The sequence below is a fragment of the Podarcis muralis genome, chromosome 6 (genome assembly GCF_964188315.1).
Source record: "Podarcis muralis chromosome 6, rPodMur119.hap1.1, whole genome shotgun sequence".
NCBI classification, from domain to species: domain Eukaryota; kingdom Metazoa; phylum Chordata; class Lepidosauria; order Squamata; family Lacertidae; genus Podarcis; species Podarcis muralis.
In genome coordinates, this window is record NC_135660.1 from 101,209,897 (window position 1) to 101,233,114 (window position 23,218).

A 23,218-nucleotide genomic window follows, 5' to 3' on the forward strand; every position below is an offset into this window, starting at 1 on the left:
GCAATCATTAAAAATTTAATACGGAAGACATTAACTATTGGAAGAGCATTCCACAGGTGTCAGTTTCATGTTGTTGACAAACCAGTTTCACCAGCTCAGCACTCCTACAGGTGACCTCAGTGATCAAACTAGGATATAAGTGTTCAAAAGATCAGTCCAATGACCCATCTAGTCCAGCTTCCTGTTCTCACAGTGGCCACGCAGATGCCCATTGTGGGAAACCCACAAGCAGGACTCAAGCACAAGAGCCCTCTCCCCTCCTGAGGCTTCCAGCAACTGGTATTTAAAAACATGACCACCTCTGACTGTGGAGACAGGGCATAGCTGTCATGACTAGGAGCCACAGATAGCCTGGCTCCATGAATTCACCCAGTCCTCTTCTGAAGCCATCACGTCAGGTGGTTCCAAAAGTGCCCTGGACCGAAGTTCTTCAGGGCTTTGTAAATTCATACAAGGATCTTGAGCAGTCAGGTTGTCTTTGCACTGCAATTTTCTTCTTCTTAAGAGACTAGAGTTTGATGGTGTGTAGTGATTTATTAGGCATTTGAGCTTATCCTACATCTCTGTTGACATAACTTCAGCTGTTACCTTTCCAGTCAGACTCATTTTAGCTACATTTTAAAATCAATCTTACAATTTTATATGTGTGCATGTGTGTGTGTGTGTGTGTGTGTGTGTGTGTGTGTGTGTGTGCTGTTCCATTTATACAATCATATTTTTTTCAATTTTGTGTCCTCCTTGCCCCTTTTTTTAACACTGGAATTTAAAAATCATTTTAGTGCAACTGATTTTTCAAAATTGTTTTTTTTTCTAAAGGTAAAATGTATAATCAAATGGTGTGCTCGGATGAATGGACCTTTCTCTACCCACACAGGTCGGCCATGCAAACTAGTGTGAGTGGAAGATACAAAATACCTTGCCATTCTAAGGGAATGACAGACTTCCAGACTTCCTTTTCTGCCACTTTTCTAGGCACTTCAAAGCACCATGTAAGAACACTTTTTATTTTTTGGCCCAGCACTTTCCCCACAAAAATCCACTCTTTACTCTTCAATCAGAACAAATGCAATTCATGGATTGCCATTTCCTCTGATTCAGCAATAAAGAATGGGTTTTTGCGGGGAAAGTGCCAATACCTGCCAAAAAATGCTTGGACATGGTGCTTTGAAGTGCTGACCTGTGCCTAGAAAGTGTGGGACAATAGATAAGTGTGGATGAGACTTCCGGAGGCGGCGCCATCGGTAATGGCGGTTTCCCTCTAGACTGGAGGGAGAAGCTCCGCAGAAGCTGGGTTTTCCCGCTACGGCAAAGCAGGGACCCTCTTGAAAATCACAGGCAGGAGAAGCCTGTGACCGTGGGACTCGGCGGGCACCCGAAGCGCCCCCCCCAACCTGCAAAGGAAACCTGAGAGGGGCTCCGGAGCGGAACGGGGGCTGGTGCAGTGCTGAGAGTGGATCGCTACTTCTGTGGAGTGAAGCCGCGCAGCTGTTACTGGGGAGCGCTGACCTCTTTTCCTGTGACAATTCGGCTACTAAACAACAACCCGTGAGTAGGGCAAGTTTAAAGATTGGAGGTTAAAGAAAATTAAGGCTTAATTCGGCACTGATGCGGGAAGGTGTAAACAGGAAGTCCACCTTCCGGTTTGTATAAAGATTAAAGCAAAGACTGTCTATGCTAAGACCGGGGAAGGCGCATTAAAAAGACTTAAAATCCAAACGTCAAATCAAAGGAATTCCTTACCTGATTTGAAGGAGAGGGAGGGAAGAAGTGAAAGTACTTTCTGCCTATAAAAACTTGAAAGGAGTAAGAAGAGAAGGAAAAAGGGGTATAAGACCACCACTTAACTCTTGGGAAAGGACTGTCAAGATTAAATACAATTGTTACAATTGAGAGACGCACTATTTATGGACAATGTATCTTACTGACAGCTAACTCTGCAAGGGAGATACTCTGGACTTTGAAACTGTAATTTATTTTGCTGAAGGGGGGCTTTTGAGAAGTTGGTAAGATACTTTGTGGATTTCTATTGACTGTTACTGTGTCCCCCTAGAGGCTTACTGAAAGTGCTACAATAGGTTGGGGAAATTTCCACTTCTAACCAGCCTGGGAACTTCCACTGCAAAAACAAGTCTGATCGTGGGAGTGACCTTGACTTAAACAAAAGTGTTATGGAAGAAAAGACAACAAGATCGGGCAAGGTCAGATATCAACAGAGTAGTGCAATACCACAGCAACGCAGATCATCCGCATCTGGCCCTCCTGTATCACAAGGGGAGGACTCAGCACAAGCTGGGGCAAAAGGTATGACATTGGAAGAAGGATTTACTTCAGTTTTAAACAAAATTTATGAATCTTTGGACAAATTAAGCAAACAAGTTACTGAAGCGACAAATAAAATTGACCAAAATACTGCAAGTATCAACAATTTGGGACAGAAGGTGAACTCAAATACAGAATCTATTGAAAGATTGCTGCAAGAATCTGCGTCAAATCAAAAGACAGCTCAGGAAGCAAAAGAAAAAGCAGTGGCTGTAGAGGAAAAGATGCCACCGATATGTAAACAGCTTGGAGACCATCAGACACTGCTTGGGGCCCACCAGTCAATCTTGTCTATGATTGAACTGAAGGAGAAGCAGACCAATCTGAGAATTAGAGCGGTACCTGAACTCGAGAAAGACAGTTACAGATAGGTAGCCGTGTTGGTCTGCCATAGTCAAAACAAAAAAATTCCTTCCAGTAGCACCTTAAAGGCCAACTAAGTTAGTTCTTGGTATGAGCTTTCGTGTGCATGCACACTTCTTCAGATTCAGAGGCGCTCCCTTTTGGGAATCCTCCGATTCACTTGAAAGACTCATGGAAACCCTCGAGTCATTGTCATCCTCTTCCTCGTCGCCCTGGGATCCTTCCCCCTCGCTCTCAGTCTCCTCCCTCATCTGTGCCTCTCTCCCTGAACCCCTGACATCCATCCCCCCCTCGAAGCCCCCCCTTCCCCCCTCCCGCCCGTCGGGCACAGGTTGTGGGAGCCGCGTCTCTTCGGGGGTAGATGCTGGATACAGTTCGTCTACTTCGATTTCCTCTGCTTCCAGCTCAGTGTATGTGTGCTCGAACTCGGGTTCGTCACCCAAAGTGTTCTCAGTTTCCTCTTCCATTGTTACTTCATCCGGTGCTGTTGGCCAAGGCCCCTCCCCCCACCTCCTGCGCCAGTCCTCCTCTGGTTGCTCGTCCCACCAATAAGAGGGTTCCGTCTCCACCCCCGAGCACGATCCCCTGGGCGGGCTCGATTCTGGCGTTCCCTCCTCGGCGGAAGAAAAGCCCCGGAAAGTGCTGGCTGAAGGTGTGGGCATAAAAAGCCAGTCATCAAAGTACTCGGCTGGCATGGGCCTATGTGGGAAAAGGGCATGGAACTCGCCCTTGAGAAGAGGCTCGTCCAAAGCGTAGTCCGGCACCCAACTGTTGGCGCTGGCTGGGGTACCCTCTCTGGCGAGAAAATATTCTACTCCCTCTTCCCCCCATCTCGAGTCCAGAATCTCTGTGACCTCGTTGAGTGGTTCGGCCCTAGGTGACCTCCCCCTCTTGGGTGACTCTCTGCGTGGGTCTGGTGCCCTCCCTGACTCCTGAAACCTGTGTGGGGCCTTGTAGTGGGTGAGCACCGACCTATGAAAGACCGGGTGCATTCTGGAACCTTCGGGGAGGGCCAGTCGAAACGCTACGGGATTGATCCTGGCCTCAACTTGGTATGGCCCTAGCTGCCTGTGTCCTAGCTTCTTCTTAGCTAACGACTTGGCCGGCATCGCTTGGGCTGCTAACCATACCCAGTCCCCCACCTGGATGTCTTCTCCCGCCCTCCTGTGTTTGTCCGCCTGCACTTTATAGGCTTGTTTAGCTAGTTCCAAATGTCGCCGCAGCTCCTCATGCACCTCTTGCAGTTCTGCTGCGAAATGGTCGGCCTCTTGCGGCACCCCCTCCCCCGTCGTTACAAACCCCGGGAAGGTTCTGGGATGTCGCCCATTGTTAGCGAAGAATGGCGTCACCCCCGTCGACGCGTGCTTCGTGTTGTTGTAGGCAAACTCAGCCATCGGCAGGTAGTCCACCCAAGCTGCGGGTCGCTGATTGGCGTAACATCTCAGGTACTGCTGCATGATAGCGTTGACCCTCTCTGCTTGGCCGTTGGTCTGTGGATGTCTCACCGACGCTAGGTTGATCTTGACGTGCAGGATACCTAGGAGCTTCTGCCAAAAACTGGAAACAAACTGGCGCCCCCTGTCGGACAGGATGGACCGTGGCAGCCCATGCACTCTGAACACGTGGTCGATGAAGAGTTTGGCGGTCTGTTCCGCTGTCGCCACCTTCGCGCAAGGAATGAAGTGCGCCATCTTGGTGAACAGGTCCACAACCACCAGTACCGCCGTCTTGCCTCTGGAGCTGGGCAGATCAGTAACAAAGTCCAGCGCTACCCGCTCCCACGGTTGCAGTGGCGTCTCTAGCGGTTCCAGTAGTCCCGCTGGCTTCTGGTGTACTGGCTTGGACCTCTGACAGGTGTGACACCTGGCGACGTAATCCGCGACCTCTCCTCGCATCTGGGGCCACTAAAAGTCCCTGGCCACCAGTTCCGCTGTCTTCTCCTTGCCGAAATGGCCCGCGCTGGGTGCGTCGTGCAACTGCTGCAGAACCTTTGCGCGGAGATCATCCCCTGGCACGTAGAGGGCACCTTTGCGAGTTAACAGCCCGTCACGTAGCTGGAACTCGTCGTCTCTCGCTGTACCTCTGCGCAGCTCTTCCATCTTGGATTGTGCAAACTGATCCATTTGCAACGCGCGTCGCACCGCGTCCAGGTCGACGGCGATTGCAGCGCACGCCCACGCCTGCGGTGCGAAAATGTGCTTGGCTGCTACTGTTGCCGCTTCCTCGAGATATTGCGGTTTCCTTGAGAGTGCATCGGCTATGACATTGGAGTCCCCCGGGATGTACTCTATTCGGAAGTCGAAATCCGCGAAGAATTCCGCCCAGCGCATGTGCCTCTGGCTCTGGAGCTTCGCCGTGCGCCAATACTCTAAGTTCTTGTGGTCCGTGCGGACCTGCACGGTGTGCTTGGCTCCTATGAGGAAGTGCCGCCACGCTTTGAAAGCTGCGTGAATGGCCAACAGCTCCCTGTCCCAGATAGTGTAGTTTTGTTCCGCCTTGCTGAGCTTCCGGGAGTAGAAAGCACAGGGCCTCCAATTCCCTTGCGGATCTTCTTGCAAAAGGACGGCCCCAACCGCTCTGTCTGACGCGTCAGTCTCGACTCGCATGGGCCTGCCGGGATTCACGTGCAGCAGCTGCTCCTCGGAGGCGAAGAGGCTTTTAAGCTTCTGAAAAGAGCGCTCCGCCTGGTCCGTCCAAGTGAACTTCTTCTTCTTGGAACTGAGAGTGTCCGTGATTGCTGCTGTCTCCTTTGCGAAACCTCTGATGAACTTGCGGTAAAAGTTGGCGAAACCGACGAATCTCTGGACTTCCTTCCAATTGCGCGGGCTCTTCCAGTCCAACACCGCGCGGACCTTGACGCTGTCCATGGCCAGCCCCTTGTCGGACAGCTTGTAGCCCAGGAAATCCACCTCCGTCACATCGAACTGACACTTCTCCAACTTGGCTTAGAGCCTGTGTTCCCGTAGTCTCTCTCGTGAGCCTCCGGCGATTCCTTTACGTCTCTCCTTTACGTCTCTCTCGTGAGCCTCCGGCGATTCCGAGAAGATCAGGATGTCGTCGAGGAAACACACACACTTCTTGTAGAGGAGTCCCGCTAGCACGTGATGCATAAAGGCTTGGAAACAGTGGGATCCATTTTGGAGACCAAACGGCATAACTCTGTATTCATACGTGCCCAAAGGCGTGAACATGGCCGTCTTCCACTCATCGCCCTCACGCATGCGTATGAGATTGTACGCTCCGCGCAGATCCAACTTGGTGAAGATCCTCCCCTTCCGCACGGTCGCTAGGAGATCGTCAATCTTGGGCATGGGAAAGGCCTTGGGCTTAGTCATCGAGTTTATGGCCCTATAGTCCACGATGAGTCTCTTCTGGGGCGTGTCCTTCTTCTTCACAAAAAACACAGGACTGCCCCCCACTGCTTTGGATTCCCGGATGAATCCGCGCTTCAAATTGTGCTCTATGAACTCCCTGAGTTCTTGCATCTCATCTTCAGACATGGAATACAGCTTAGCAGTCGGCAGCTTCGCCCCCGGCAACAGGTCAATCGCACAGTCGTAAGGCCTGTGGGGTGGCAACTGGTCAGCTTCCTTCTCGCAGAAAACCTCCAAAAATCCCTCGTACTTGCGGGGGACTGCCTGCACCATGCCGAGTTGCAGCTGCTGCCCAGCTTCCTCCTCTTGGCTGGACTGGATGCAATGTTGCGCACAGTACGATGAGCAAAAGGTGATCTGCCGCTGGTACCACGCTACAGCTGGACTGTGTCTCTCTAGCCAACTCATGCCTAACACTATAGGCGTGTCTGACAGGCGGGTGACGTTGAAGCTAATGACTTCTCGGTGATCTCCAATCCGCATCACCATGGGAGGCGTCTGTTGCACAACTTGCCCTCCTAGCAATTTCCTGCCATCAACCGTGACTACGTTCAGGGGCGTCGTAGCTGGCAGAAGCGCTATGCGATGCTGCTTGACGAACTGCACCCCCACAAAGTCCGCGTTGCTACCAGAGTCGATTGTGATGGGGACTTCCAGGGTGGTTCCATTTGGCAACTGGAGTGTTGCAGTGAGCTGCACCGCTGGCTTGGGTGGTAAGGGGTCTGTGTGCTGCAAAGGCGCTGGGGACTGCTCTACAGACTCGCCTGGCTGAGCCCCAGCATCGCTGTCTCCAGCCAGGCACTGTCGTTTCCCTGAGACTGCTCTTCGTGAAGCACGTCTGCTGCCACCGTTGCTAACGCTGCAGTGTGCTTCTGGAGCCTCTGGGGACACTCTTTAGCCATGTGCTGTGCACTGTCACAGATGTAACATTTCCTGTTCCCTCTAGGAGGCTTCGCCTTGACTGCACCGGACGTTGGGGCTCTGGCTGCTGTCTGAGCTCTAGCACCGCCAAGCTCCATCGGTTCCTCCCCCTGCCGCATCAGAGGCGAAGGATGCGCCTGGCCGAACTCCTTGGGGATAAAAGGAGGTGCCCTCGCTGGCGCACGCACCTGGCGACCTTCCTCACTGTGCCAAGGACGTTCTTCGTGTCGCACTCCAATCGCAAGAGCCCTCTGTACTACTTCTGCTAGGGTTTGAGGTCTGTCACCCCTGGCCAATTCATCTTTTATGGAGCCGTTGAGTCCCTCCCAGAACAAATCTCTCACTGGTTTGGAGTCTTTCTCCCAGCCCAATACAGTCAGTAATGCAAAAAAGCGCGAATGGTACTGACGCACAGTGGCTTTGCCCTGCCGGAGTCCATGCATCTCTCGGCGCGAAACATCAACATCCATGGTTGACTGGAAGCAAGCGTCCATAGCTTTGATAAATTCATCAGAATCGCAGCGGGCAGGGCCATCTTCACGCCACAAATTGCGCAGCCACGCTCTAGCGTCCCCATGCAAATGAGACACAATAAATCCCACTTTCTCCTCTTCATCTTTAAAGTCATTGCGAAGCAAATGCAGTGCATATAGGACGTCTGCTCTGAAACTGGGGTAGTGCTTCAGGTTCCCATCGAAGTGGGCAACTAAACTGCCCCCCCACCTTCCAAGTCCAATTCCCTCTGATCTGGACCCTGGGAACCCCTCTCTGCATGCACGCTCCCACCTGGTTTGCAGATCTTGGCAGCGCTTCTCCGCTTTGTCACTCTTCTTCTGAGAGGCAATGACCGCAGCGGAGAGCTCGGTGACTGCGTTCCGTAGTGCTGTCATCTGTTCCTCCGCACTCATGGCTGCCACACTTCGTGAGCTTTGCAAAAAAATGTTTGCATTTTTTTTGAGAGGGGACTTACTGTCAGGGCCGCCTCAGGTCCCAGCTCACAAGAGACCAACGCCAAGTCCACTTTTTTTACAAAAGCTTTTATTGAAGAACTTTGTTTGCTCCACAGCCGAGGCGCGCGGCCCCACGTCTGTTAGGCTTAGACCGCTGATGTCCCCTCTGAATCAGTCCCACCTCTACACCAGTTTAAGAGGCTTGTGCTGGTCCACCTCTTCCTGTCCTTTCTTTTCCGCAGGGTCTTTCTGCCCCCCCTGGGTTCCTTCCCTCCTGGATTCCCCTGAGGCTGAATCCCCCAGACGCCTGCTCCCCCCTCCTCCGTGCTTTGGGACCAGGCTCCTCCTCCGGGCTCTCCTCATTTCCGTGCGCCTCCACATTTGAACTTGGCGCGCGTACGCTGCCTCTGACCTTCCTTTTGACAGTTACACTACTCTCCGTACTACTCTCCGCCCCTTCCGGCAGGACGTCTTGCCCCGATCTCCTTCCCCTCTCTGCTTCCTGCTCTGCTTCGTCTGACACACTGGGAACTCCACCCTCTTCACTCCGTTCCGGCGGAGAAGCCGGCCCCGATCTCCAACTCCCACTTGGGGTTCCCCTGCTGCTCCCCTGCTCCTGACTATTCCCCCCTGTGGCTCCCCTTGGCCTGACCAGGGGCGCCCCCTTTTGGGAATCCTCCGATTCACTTGAAAGACTCATGGAAACCCTCGAGTCATTGTCATCCTCTTCCTCGTCGCCCTGGGATCCTTCCCCCTCGCTCTCAGTCTCCTCCCTCATCTGTGCCTCTCTCCCTGAACCCCTGACATTAACTGATGCAAAGGAAAGCGGTGGATTTGCCCTGCCAGACCTTAAACTTTATTATGAATCAGCAGCATTTTGCTGGTTGAAAGAGTGGCTGCTTCTGGAGAACACAGACATTTTGGATTTAGAAGGTTTTAATAATGTGTTTCGGTGGCATGCATATTTGTGGTACGACAAGGTTAAAGCACATAAGGCATTTAAAAACCATATTGTCAGGAAAGCATTGTTTAATGTCTGGATAAGATACAAAGACTTATTTGAAAATAAAACCCCAAGGTGGTTGTCACCGATGGAGGCTAAGGCTCAGAAAAAACTCAATATGGAGGCCAAATGGCCAAAATATTGGGAAATTTTGGAGCAAGAAGGAGACAAATTGAAATTGCAGAGTTTTGAGAAATTGAAAGATAAAGTGCGAGACTGGCTGCATTATTATCAAATAAGAGAGGTATATAATATGGACAAAAAAATTGGCTTCCAGGTGGAAAAATCAAAGTTGGAAACAGAACTGTTAGAACCCAAAACTAAGATACTTTCAAGAATGTATAACTTGCTGTTAAAATGGAATACTCAGGATGAAACGGTTAAATCTGCTATGATTAAATGGGCACAGGACTTTGGATATAACATTATGTTTGCTGACTGGGAACAGTTGTGGACCACAGGTATGAAATTTACGGCATGCAATGCCTTAAGAGAGAATATTATGAAAATGATTTACAGGTGGTACATGACACCAGTCAAGCTTGCAAAAATCTATCATTTGCCCGATAATAAATGCTGGAAATGTAAAGAAACTGAAGGTACATTCTTTCACCTTTGGTGGGCGTGCCCAAAGATTAAGGCTTTCTGGGAGATGATCTACAATGAAATGAAAAAGGTATTCAAATATATCTTCCTGAAGAAACCAGAGGCCTTTCTCTTGGGCATAGTCGGCCAATTGGTGCCAAAGAAGGATAGAACTTTCTTTATGTATGCAACAACAACAGCAAGAATACTGATTGCAAAGCATTGGAAGACACAAGATTTACCCACACTGGAAGAGTGGCAGGCGAAGGTGATCGAATATATGGAATTGGCAGAAATGACTGGCAGAATCCGAGACCAGGGAGAAGAGTTGGTGGAAGAAGACTGGAAGAAATTTAAAGACTATTTGCAGAAATACTGTAAAATGAATGAATGTTAAAATGATGTTGGATTGAAAATAAGTGGTATTGGCTACAACATTAATAAGAACACATAAATACGGATGGATAATGGAGGAAAATATATAGTTATAATAGGTTAAGATATAGAGCAAAGATGGTTGAAAGAGGGTAAGGATTTGCTGAAATGTCTTTGTGAATGGGAATACAAAAAGGGGAGGTGAGAGGAGGTCAAGGAAACAAGTAAATGAGTCCAAAGAGATTGAAAAATGGATATTTTTTTCTTTTTAAATTTCTTTTTCAACTGTCTGTATTTTTTGCATTTTGTATCCTTTTTTATTCTTTTTTTATGTGTGTTATGTTTTAACAGTTCGTTAACTGTTGTTATAATTTTAGTCTGTTAATTGTTGTTATAATTTTTTCTACTTTGTAAACTTACGTTTTTTATTTTGTAAAATTTGAATAAATATCTTTTTTTAAAAAATAGATAAGTGTGGATGAGCCCTAAGGGCTGGGAGCAAACCGGAGTGAAGACTGCTACCCTCTGGTCCGCTCCTGTGCCCCGCAGGAACTTTTACCATGCCCTGCAGCCAGGCCAGGGATTTACCAGTGGCATTGCTTCCAGGGGTGTTGGAGCAGGACAGGCTGAATCCACCCCCCACCCCTGACCTTGTGGGTGGGAGGATGAGTGATTGACCTTCATGGCTCCTGTGTCGAGCTCTGTACTATATTGTTTTAGAAAGAGAAATCCTTTGTTTTAGTCTTGTTTTAAATGTATTTGGGTTTGGGAGTTTTTCTCTCTGTTTTTAATCATTTTAAATGTAAATTGCCTCGAGATAGTGGTTTAGATAGTGGTTCTCTGTAGTTGATCTTCATTTCTTAAAACCAGCCTGCTCTTCTGTTAATATAGAATTTTCTTCTTCGCAGTCCTCTAATTTTAGCAGAAGGTACAGCCTAAACCAGTGATGGCCAAACTTCACCCTCCAGCTGTTTTAGGACTACAGTTCCCATCATCCCTGACCACTGGTCCTGTTAGCTAGGGATGATGGGAGTTGTAGTCCCAAAACAGCTGGAGCGCCAAGTTTGGCCATTAGTGGCCTAAACAGTGCCAATACTACTCCGAACCATGATCCAGAATTTTCAGACATCTAACACATTGCATTATTCCATCTTTCTGCTAGCTACCTCCACAAAGAAGCTGGAAACTGAAAGCAACATGTCATCAATTGCATCCTACTATAATGGAAAGTCAGTACTTGTTACTGGAGCCACAGGTTTTATGGGCAAAGTGCTAGTGGAAAAGCTGTTGTATTGCAGCCCTGATGTGAAAAGTATTTATATTCTTGTGAGACCCAAGTCTGGACAATCAACGCAAGAGAGAGTGCAGGATATGGTGAAGTGTAAGGTAAGACATTTAACTTTATATGGGAATCTATGGCAGCAGTGTCTTGTGCCTCGGCACCTCAGGGTTACCATGCCCCTATTTCCCATATAATCTACATCAGTGTTTCCCAACCTTTTTTGGGCAAAGGCACACTTGTTTCATGAAAAAAATCTTGAGGCACACCACCATGCCAGATGGGGAAAAGTCACTTTTTACTTATGTAAAAAAAAATAAAAAAATAGTAACAGCATAGAAGGTAATGGTTATCTCTTTGATGTCTGATGGGAGGGCATTCCACAGGGCGGGCGCCACTACCGAGAAGGCCCTCTGCCTGGTTCCCTGTAACCTCACTTTTCACAGTGAGGGAATTGCCAGAAGGCCCTTGGCACTGGATCTCAGTGTCTGGGCTGAACGATGGTGGCGGAGATGCTACTTCAGGTATACTGGACCGAAACCGCTTAGGGCTTTAAAGGTCAGCACCAACACTTTGAATTGTGCTCGGAAAGGTACTGGGAGCCAATGTAGGTCTTTCAAGACTGTCGTTACGTGGTCTCGGCAGCAGGTAGCAGCGCTCACAGCTTACGGACTGCACCGTGTAACAGGTGTCTGGCCCAGCAGCCTAAGGCGGACAAGCCACTGAAACAGGCATTCAGAATCCATTCATTTCATAAAACCTGCAGGGCTCAATCTCTGTGTTTGTGTATGTGTGTGTTTCTGTTTTGCCCAAGGGTCTGGGGGTGGGAGAGAGCTCTTTAGCATGATGCTTTTAAAACAATTAAATTATCAACAAACAAACCTGATGATACGAATAGCAACGTCAGGTGCTACGGGGGGGGGAGAGAGAAGGGGGCCTACTCAGAAGTAAATACTGTGTCCAGGCGCAATTAGCGCTGATTTAAGGTGCACCAAGACTGCCTAAAAACCTCACCAAAGATATGCAACAAAGCGCTTCGTTGCAGAGGGGAGAGTTTGTGCACCGTGGAGGCTGGAGGGCTTCTATTCTACATGCGGGGGTTGGGGGGGCGAGGAAAATGTGCTCCGTGGTGGGGCGGGGAAGGCAAAGTTGCAAAAGCGCCCTGCTCCTTCTTCCGCGGAGGGAAACGCTCCTGCGGAGGCGAGAGGCAGCGAGGAGGCGACGAGGTGAGGCTTTTGTGAGGTAGGGAGAGGAAAGACGGGGGAGGGAACCCAAGGAGGATTTGCACGAGAGGGAATGAAGGGGAAACGCGCCTCCCACGTGGAGCACTTTTCCCCGGGAAATGCACGGGGTGGGGTCGTGGCTGATCCGTGCTGCGCGCTCGCGTCGTGCGGCCCAAAGTGCTGCAGGATCGCCAATGCAAGACCCCCTTTTAAAACCTCCCCCTCCCCCAGCTCTGGAAAAAAAGGGGGAAGGGGATGGCGTCGGCGTCGGGGTGCGGAGGCTGCCCGTGCCCGGCCAGGCGTCGGTGGCGGTGTCAGCGCTGCTGCAGTGGCTGCTCCTCCTGCGAGCAGTGAGTGGAGCGCAGCCGCAGCGGCGGCGGGGGGCGCGCGCGCGCTAGGGCGCAAGGCTGGCGGTGGCGGCGGGGAGCCCGGCGGAGGAAGGAACTTGTCCCTTCCCTCTGGACTCGCGCCCCCCGCAGATGTTGCGCCCGGTGCGACTGGCACCTCTGGCACCCCCCACGCTACGCCACTACTCCCACGGCACACTAGGCAACGTCCGGTGGCACACTAGTGTGCCGCGGAACACCGGTTGGGAAACACTGATCTACATCATTTCACCATAGATATGTTGGCCATTAGTCACTGAAATCCCCAATAGGAGTCTTGCTTTAATAATGCCCCGTGGTCAGATACTAGACCACGGGGTCAGATACTAGATCACATACGCATGGAAAGCCGAAGTCTGTAAAGGCAGTGAGGGAGCTGGATTGAATCTCCATTGCCCTCTGCTCATCTCATTTTAGCACCTTGCATGCAATGTCTAGCTGGCATGTCCTCACAGAGAACCCAGAATACACAGGACTGGTGGGATGGTATTTTATTTTAAATGCAATATCAATCTGTAGGTGAGTTCTCCTTACTTCTCAAATATGCCAGTGTCAGAAAACAATGGCAATGCAAATTTTAAAGTGGCATGGGAATCTGACCTTGGAATAACTATCCATTAAGATTGTGTATGGATGGACTCAACAACGGCTTGTGTTGGTTTCAGTCGCAGCAAGTTCTCAGATGTGAAACTTCAGCTTGTTTTGTTACAGCCTCTCTCCAAGACATTGGAGAGGCTGTGAATGAAAAGACTAACTATACAATATGTGGTAGGGTGTTTTTTTTTCCACTTTAGCGTTTGTGGTATCAATATTAGTTTCTTTTGAATATATTTTATATCTGCATGTATCAAATAGTGGTGAGTGGGGGGTTTTGTAAAAAAAATATGAGATGTTGGTATATCTTGATCAAGGGTGTCAGTACAACATAGTTGCTGGTGCTCTGTTCTGGTGAGTCCTGTCACAACCCCCCCACCTGTGCCAGGGCCCCAATATTGTCAAGAACCCCCCCCCCCTCAAGATTCCACCGCAGTCCTCCAAAGGACCTGTCAGGGGGAAGCATCTTCACCTGGCATGTCCTTTTGAGGAACGCCAGAGCACCTTCCAGGAAAGCGCTCTGGTGCTCTCTGTCAAAGATGCACCAGCAGGAAGTGTCTTCTCACTGGGACATCCTCCACCAAAGGTAAGGCAGCTGCTGGTGGTGGGGTGGTGGCGGGTCAAGTTGGCCTGGCCAGGTTGGGTGGCGGTGGCACGTGTGTGACGTCACACATGCGTGACCAGCTCCCACAATGTTGGAGGCAACTTGGTGCACCTGACTCCCCTGCTGCCATTCTCCAATATATAATATATAATAATATAATATATAATAATATATAATACCGAGCAGGCAAGTAATAATCCCTTATCTTCAGTTGGCTTCGTTATCTTTATTTCCAGCTACTAAGGCTCAGATTTTACATAAGGAGTTAATAATTTTATTTTATTTCCCCCCCCCAATAAATTATTGATTTTCCAAAAAAATTTAAACAAATAAACAGACAAACATAAATCTTAACCGTATTTAAACCAAGCTTAGTGACATTGTTAAATGACTTCCTCAAATCCCCGTAGTTGAATTTCAGTGTGTATCATTTTAACAGTTTTCCAAAGCCATTAACTTAATCACTTTGCATCGTTCTTTCTTTCTATTTTAGCTTTAAACATATTAATTCCTAATATTACATAATTAAATCCTAAACCTATCTGATATTTGCAAGTTTTTCCAATTATATTATCTTAACACATTTAACTAAATAATCTTTAAATTTCCTCCAATCCTCCTGGTACTCCTCCTCCTCCTGGTACTCCTCCTCCTCACAGACTCTTCCAGTCAGGTCGGCCAGCTCCAAAAAATCCATCATCTTCATCTGCCATTCCTCCACTGTTGGAACTTCTTATGTTTTCCAATTCTTAGCTAACAAGGTTCTTGCTGCAGTTGTGCCGTACAAAAACAATTTGACATCTTTTCTGGGCAATTCCAAACCTGTTATTCCAAGAAGAAAGGCCTCTGGTTTCTTAATAAATGTATATTTCAACATTTTTTTCCAGTTCATTATAAATCTTCTCCCAGAATTCTTTCACCTTGGGGCAGGTCCACCACATATGATAAAAAGTGCCCTCCTTTTCTTTACATTTCCAACATAAATTATCACTGTTGTCGTAAATCTTTGCTAATTTTACAGGGATTTTACAGGGGTCGAATACCATCTATACATCATTTTCATAATATTTTCCTTTAATACCGTACATGCAGTGAACTTGACCCCTTTCTTCCACAATCTTTCCCAGTCTTCAAACATTATGTTGTGTCCCACATATCTTGCCCAGTCTATCATCACAGATTTAACTTGTTCATCCTTGTTCATTCCAACAATAAATTATACACTTTAGACAAATTTTTAACTTTAGAGTCCAACAACTCTGTTTCCAACTTAGTTTTTTCTGAAGCAAAACCATTTTTCTTATCTAATTTATACAATTCATTGATCTGGTGATAATGTAACCAATTTATCTTATCTTTAATTTGATCAAATGGTTTTAATTTATAACCTTCTTTGTCTTCCAATAGCAGGTCTGAATATCTCAACCACTTGGTTTCCATATTTAACTTTTTCTGGGCCTTTGCCTCCACTGGCGAGAGCCATCTGGGTGTCTTCCTTTCTAAGAGATCTTTATATTTTATCCACACATTATACAGAGATTTCCTAATTACATGGTTTTTAAAAGCATTATGGGCCTTTACTTTATCATACCCTCCAAATCTAAGACATCAGTATCCTCTAGTTGTATCCATTCCTTAATCCAGCAAAGCGCTGCTGCTTCAAAATAGATCTTCAAATCTGGCAGGGAAAATCCCCCTCTTTCTCCTGAATCTGTTAGTAATTTGTATTTAATTCTGGGTTTCTCCTCCTGCCAGATAAATCTAGATAAAGCTTTCTGCCATTCTTTAAAGCATTTCACATTGTCAATAATTGGGAGGGCTTGAAACAAAAATAACATCTTTGGCAATACATTCATCTTTCATGGAACTTTGAAGTGTCAGGCATAGCCCTATTGGCTTTAGCCCAAACGTAGCAGAGTTTTCCTGCACAGCGAGGAAGCTAGTTGCGGCAGTAATGACAAGTCAGCTAGACTCAGAATAACTATTTACAGGATTTATTAAAAAGAAAAATAAAACCAGCAGAGTTTCTGCATACAAATCAAAGCAAAATAAACCCTCTCTTTCTCTCTCTCAAAACCATACACAGCACTTCTACTCCTAACAACACCTCACTTCAAACTGAGCTAGCAATCCCTAGATAAGAGAGCTGAGTGCTGGTCGTTAACCAATCAGAGTGAGAAGTTTCTAGGTCAAGCTGACCTGGGCTTTCTGCCAAGAGTAAATTGACACCAGCCTGAGTTAATTGTGCGAAGCTAGAATCTGCAAGTTTCCCACGAGAACCAATTAACAGAAACTGAAACAGAAACTGAACACCCCCTCACAGATTCTGCTGAACAATTAACACCAAATACACCTATGTAGGAGATCATTTTTCCAGCAAACCTAAACCTTTGCACATTCGCTTGTTCTTTACCTTTGCCAATGGTTTAGTTAACACATCTGCTACATTTTCTTCACTTGATACATAAGTACAGGTGATTATATTGTCTTGTACACAGCAACGTACATTTTGGTATTTTACAGAGATATGTTTGGAACGCGATTTGAAACCCTCTGTTTTACTTAAGGTTATACAAGCTTGATTATCAATGTAAACTTGTACTGGTTCTCCACAATTTACATTTAAATCTGTTAACAAATGCTTGAAATAAATCACCTCGTTGCACAATTCACTCAATGCGGCGTACTCTGATTCCGTTGATGACACACTTACAACATCTTGCTTGCGTGACCGCCAGCTGATTAAAGCTCCACCGACCATTATGACTAGTCCTGTGACAGATTTTCTATCCGGCAAATTTCCCCAGTCACTATCACAGTAGCAACTCAACATTTCATCCTCTGAAGAATTTAATTGTAACATATAGCCAATTGTCTGTTTGAGATATCTCAGAACTTGTTTTACCCCTTTCCAGGCATTTAGTGTGGGTTTTGAGACCAATCTACTTAATATGCCTACTGCATAACTAATATCAGGTCTGGACCACTGTGCTAGATACAATAAACTTCCAATTACAGAGTGATATACATCAGGATGTTCAAATTCAGGACTCTCATCTATATGAAGTGTTTTTATGAAACCTGGATCCATAGGCACCACTGCCCCTTTGCAATCCTGCATCCTGTATGTAGTCAGTAGTTGTTTAACTTTGTTCTGCTGACTAATTAGACAGCTGCCATCTTGGGCCCAGCACACTTCCAACCCTAGATATGTCCTAACCGGGCCTAAGTCTTTCACTTTGAACTTACTGGACAATTGCTTGGCAAACCTTTTAGTTTGTTTATCTGTTTTGCAGGCATACAAAACATCATCTACATAAATCAGACAAAACTCTTGATCACTGCCTGTACCACGTACATAAACACAATTGTCAGCTGTACTCTGCTTGAAACCAAATGACACTAAGGCCTCATGGAAACATTTGTTCCAAGATCTTGCAGCCTGTTTGAGACCATATAGAGCTTTGTTTAATTTCAACACTTTATTGGAACCTGTCTCATAACCAGGCGGTTCAGCTAGATACAGCTCTTCTGATATTGATGCATGTAAATATGCAGTTTGGATATCAAAATGGTTTAACAGGAGTTTTCTCTTTGCTCCAAGCGTTAAAATCAGCCTTACACTGTCCCCCTTAGCAGTAGGGGAAAAAGTCTCGTCATAATCTTTTCCAGGCCTCTGAGAGTATCCTTGAGCCACTAAACGAGCTTTGTATTTGTACTCTCCTGTCACCAGAGGTTTAAGTTTGTACACCCACCTGCAGCCTACAATCTTTGCCCCCTCAGGCGCTGCCACTGGTGTAAAAACCTTGTGCTCATTCAGAGAGGACATCTCTTCCTCCATTGCCTGTTTCCAGCGCTCTGCCTCCTCTTTTGGTAACTTTAACACCTCCTGAAAACTCTTGGGTTCTGCACTTACACTAAACACATTTGCAGTATCTGGAGAAAAACGCACCAGAGGCACTCCTTTGTTTTGTCTTTTAGATCTTCTGGGAGAAAATTTTTCTTCTGACCCACTTTCCTCCTCAGAACTACGACCTCTCTTTTGTTGCATAGCAACTGGTCTTTGGCTAACTCCACTTTCTTGAGAGCTCTTATCTGAACTTTCCTCCCCCTCAGACTCTGATTCTCTGTGTTTACCTTCAGAGTCATGAAGCTCCTGGGAAGGTTCAAACCAAACCTCAGTATTGGCATGTAGTCTCTCCCAGCCACTATGTTCACAAAAACTGGCATTCCTGGAGATCACAATGCCATTTGTCCCTTCAGCAAAACGGAAACCTTTTCCCAGCTCCTGGTAACCCACAAACACTAACTGTTTGGTCTTAGGATCTCCCTTCTTTCTCATTTGTTTCGGAATTAATACCCAGGCTTTTGATCCAAACACATGCAAATGGTCAATTTTAGGTTTTTTCTGAAACAATTTAAAGTACGGAGTTGTACCTATTGTTTGATGAAAGAGCCTGTTTTGGAGATAACACGCGGTGAGCATGCTCTCCCCCCAATAAGACATGGGCAAATCAGCATCGTCAAGCATGGCAAACATCATATCTTGTAAAGATCTGTTTTTTCGCTCTGCAACGCCATTCTCCTCTGGGGAAAAAACATTCGTTTTTCTATGCCCAATGCCACGCTTTTGTAACCAATCTTTAAAGGCATTTGACATAAATTCGCCACCTCTGTCCGTCTGAATCCTTTTGAGTTTAATGGACAGAAATCTTTCCACAGATGCCACCCAGCCTTTAAACTTAGTGAACACATCACCCTTATTCTTCATGGGAAAAACCCAAGAATAACGTGTGGCGTCATCCACAATTGTTAGTGAAAAGCGCGATCCACCCCTGCTTACAGCAAATGGACCAATTACATCCATGTGAACCAGCTGTAGCGGTGACTCACTAACTCTGTCACTTCTGGGGTAAGAGACTCTGTGGGTTTTAACCTTTTTACACACATTACAATCAAGGTACTTGTTACAACTCTTTAAATTACCCCCATCAGCCAATTCAGACATTTTTAGTACACTTTTCCAGCAAGCATGCCCCATTTTCCTATGCAATAAGTGCACACAGTTGTCATGTATAGCTTTGTTATTCACTGCAGGCTGAGATTTACTGACTACTGCTGCAACTTGAGATCCTGCTTTAAGCCAAAACAAGCCTCCCTCTGACTTAGCAGTGCCTAAAATCTCACCAGCCTTCTTAATAATGCAACTGTCTCCTTCAAAATGCACTTTAAACCCAGCTTTTAGCAAACAATCTACAGACATCAGATTGCTCCTTAATGACGGCACACAAAGTACATTTTGCAGGCATTCACGAAGACAAGGAACAAAACTGCACCCCCCGAAATCACTTCGGAAGTACTTCCGTCTGCTAGAGCCACCTGGCTGCGCTGTGCTGAGTTCTTGGAAACAAACAATTCATCTGAATTTACGATGTGGCGAGATGCTCCTGAATCGACCACCCAGACCGCTTGTTTCTCATCAGCAATCTTGACCTCGCCGGTCACCAGCTGAGCCGACTGTTTTTGTTTGAAGAATTTCTTTTTCCGCTGCTGCTGCTGATCTCGTCTCTGCTCCTGCACCGGCAACTGAGACTTGACCAACTCCGGACATTGTCGTTTTAGATGCGCTGAAGACCCACATCGGAAACAACGCCTAACAGCAAACGCTGACTTCTCACCGGCACGCTGCTCTTGCTTCACCTCTGGTACGGCATGAGAACTCCTTCCAAACCGCCCGCCTGTAGAAGCCTCTGCAGCCAACGACCTTTCTTGCCGCTTCTGCCATTCTTCAATCAAACGCCCAGTAACGTAACTGACTGATAAATCATGCTCCTGCATGCCTTCTAGAGACAAAACTAAATTATCCCAGCTTTCCGGGAGAGAACTCAAAATAATAGCCACCTTCTCCTGCTGGTCTAACGCACAGTCTCTTTCCTGTAGCGCAGTAAACTTTAACTGTAAACTGTGTAGGTGTTCCTGCATTGTAACCCCAGGCTGTAACATTGCCTTGTACAATGCCTTGCGAATGAACAGCTTGGAAACCGCTGTCTCACGCACATGGAGTTCTTTAAGTGCTTGCCACACACCTCTAGCTGTCTTGATTCCCCTCACATACGGCAACTGGGAATCTTCCAGCCCCAAGACAATTGTGGCCCTTGCTCTTTGGTCTTTATCGAGGTCTTCATCATCAGGCTTCGCAGGAAACTTACTCACCACTTGCCAGAGACGATCCCTCTGCAGCACTGCCTGCATGCGTTCCGACCACAGCAAGTAATTGGAGTCATTCAGACGCTCAAAAGCCATCTGAACTGGTTGTGAGGCCATCTTGAGAGCGATGTCCCTGGAACCCGGAACCAGCTACTCACGACCACCGAGAGAGAAAACAGGAACCACAGCACCCAGCACTCACACGCTGCAGCTGTTGTCCTTGTGTCCGCTGCGTCACCAGCTCACCACGGTCAGGAACCAGCCAGAGTCCAACAACTTCTGGAACTACTGGAACCAACGCCGTTGATGCTGACACCACCGCAACTCAGGCTGGCAGCACAATGCCCATAACCTCATGGAACTTTGAAGTGTCAGGCATAGCCCTATTGGCTTTAGCCCAAACGTAGCAGAGTTTTCCTGCACAGCGAGGAAGCTAGTTGCGGCAGTAATGACAAGTCAGCTAGACTCAGAATAACTATTTACAGGATTTATTAAAAAGAAAAATAAAACCAGCAGAGTTTCTGCATACAAATCAAAGCAAAATAAACCCTCTCTTTCTCTCTCTCAAAACCATACACAGCACTTCTACTCCTAACAACACCTCACTTCAAACTGAGCTAGCAATCCCTAGATAAGAGAGCTGAGTGCTGGTCGTTAACCAATCAGAGTGAGAAGTTTCTAGGTCAAGCTGACCTGGGCTTTCTGCCAAGAGTAAATTGACACCAGCCTGAGTTAATTGTGCGAAGCTAGAATCTGCAAGTTTCCCACGAGAACCAATTAACAGAAACTGAAACAGAAACTGAACAATCTTAACCACTGAAATCCGGCCCATTAATGACAATTTCAAATTCGACCATATCTCCAGATCTCTCTTAATTTCATTCTATAATTTCTCATAGTTATCTTAATATAAGTTCCAATTTTCCCCTGACAAATTAACTCCCAGATATTTAACTTTTTTCACAAAGACTAGGCCCGTTTTCTTGTAGTAATTTTCTTTCCTTATTGTCCAGATTTTTCTCTAAAACTTCGGTTTTGCTCTTGTTTAACTTAAATCCCGCCACCTGTCTGAATTCTTGTATCATCTCCAGTGCTTTTACTGCACTGGAGTCTGGCTCCTGTAATGTCAATACTAAGTCATCAGGCTTTTAATTTATACTGTTTAGATCCTACTACAATACCTTTAATTTGTTCATCTTTTCTTATCATAATTAACAAGACCTCAAGGACTGAAATAAACAGCAGAGGGGAAAGTGGGCACCCTTGCCTGGTTCCCTTCTCAATTCTAATTTCCTCTGATACCACATTATTTACTATAATTTTAGCTCTTTGTTCATGATAGATCACATTAATCCCATTTAAAAACTCTTGACCAACCCCCATACTTTCTAAGTTTTGTGACATGAAACTCCAAGATACATTGTCAAAGGCTTTCTCTGCATTAACATTGCTTTACAGTTCTTTCTTGCTTCCAACTTTTCCAAAACGTCTACAATGTTCCTAATATTATCTTTCATATGTTTTCCAGGCAGAAACCCTGCCTGGTCCTTATGGATATATTCTGACATAAACTTCTTTAGCCTGTTGGCCAGTATATTTGCAAAAAAATTATAATCCACATTAAGTAGGGAGATTGGTCTGTAATTATTGACATTGGATCTATCTTGATCTTGTTTTGGAATCAGAGTAATATAGGCTTCCTTCCAGGTTTCAGGTGGTCTGCCCCCTCCTATAATCTTATTGCAAACTTCTAACAGTGGTTGAATAAGCCAGTCTTTCAGTATCTTGTAATATTTTGCTGATAGACTATCTGGTCCCAGGGCCTTGCCAAGTTGCCTTGAGTTTATTGCGTATTTCACTTCCTGTCTTGTAATTAGGTCATTTAGTAGGATATTTTTACCCTCGGGAATCTTCTGCAAACCGTTAGTTCTAATAAATTGCTCAATTTTAGCGTGATTTTCTTTCTTCTTTTTATACAGTTATTTGTAATACATCTTCTTATGTCCACAGGGTTCTCCACAGACTTTCCTTCCGTTATGATACTTGTAATAGTACTTTGTTTTTGCCTCTTTTTTAATTGCCAAGCTAAAAGTTTCCCACATTTATTTGCAAATTCAAAGTTCCTTTGTCTCATCCTCCTTAATTTCCATTCTATTTCTTGGTTAATAATCTGTGAGTACTGAGGCTGTAAGGCTTTAATTTCCTTTTGTGTTTGCAAATTCTTCGGGTTGCCTCTTCTCTTTATCTTTTAGTTGTTCTAAAATTTTATCTTTTTTCTCATTCTGTATCCTTCTCCTAACTGAATTTTGTTGAATGAGAAATCCTCTCATTACCCTTGTTTCCATTCCCTGGTTCATATTGATTTCAAAATAGTCTTTTAGGGCTTTGGGGGCTTTATTTACAATTTGGGTACTCTTCAACAAATCATCATTCATTCTCCATCTAAAAGAAACCTGTAGGGACGTTTTCAATTCCATAAGAGCTGCATTATGATCTGAGCAGGTTTTAGGGCAAATTTCCATTTTTGATACTTTAGGAACCAAGTCTCTGGATATCTATAAATAATCGATTCTCGAGAATGAATGGTTTGCACCTAAAAAAAAGTGAAGTCTTTTTCAATTGGATTCCTAACTCTCCATATGTCTGACAGGACGAATTTATCAGTTATTTCAAAGAAAGTCTTAGGTAATCTGCCAGCATTCAGTATTTTCTGTCTCTGTGTTCTGTCCATTAAAGTAGATGCCACTCCATTCAAATCTCCCATTAAAATTAATTTGTAATCCAAGTGTTCCAAAAGACTTGTTTCCAAGTTCTTAAATAATTCTGATTTGCCATCATACAGATTCCCAGTAACAAATATTTATCGCCTTGTGCTGTAATTTCCACTCAATGTATCTTCCCTCCTCGTCTTTGAAGATCAGTTTTGGATTCCATTTTTCTTTGACTTAAAAAACCACTCCTCTTTTTTTCACTTTATCTGAAGAAATAAATTCTTGACCAAGTTTTTTATTTGATAATTTTTTTCTATGTAGTCT

The 23,218-nt window shown here is 45.9% G+C and overlaps 1 protein-coding gene across 5 annotated transcripts in view; it reads left to right on the top strand.

Annotated features, from left to right (window-relative positions):
* FAR2 (fatty acyl-CoA reductase 2) overlaps positions 1 to 23,218 on the top strand; it is a 144,663-nt gene that overhangs the window by 93,686 nt on the left and 27,759 nt on the right. For all 5 annotated transcript variants that reach the window (XM_077930855.1, XM_077930858.1, XM_077930856.1 and 2 more), the window contains exon 2: positions 11,053 to 11,276. In XM_077930855.1, coding sequence (XP_077786981.1) covers positions 11,088 to 11,276 — 189 coding nt within the window. In that variant the 5' untranslated portion in view covers positions 11,053 to 11,087. The remainder of the gene's footprint in view (positions 1 to 11,052; positions 11,277 to 23,218) is intronic.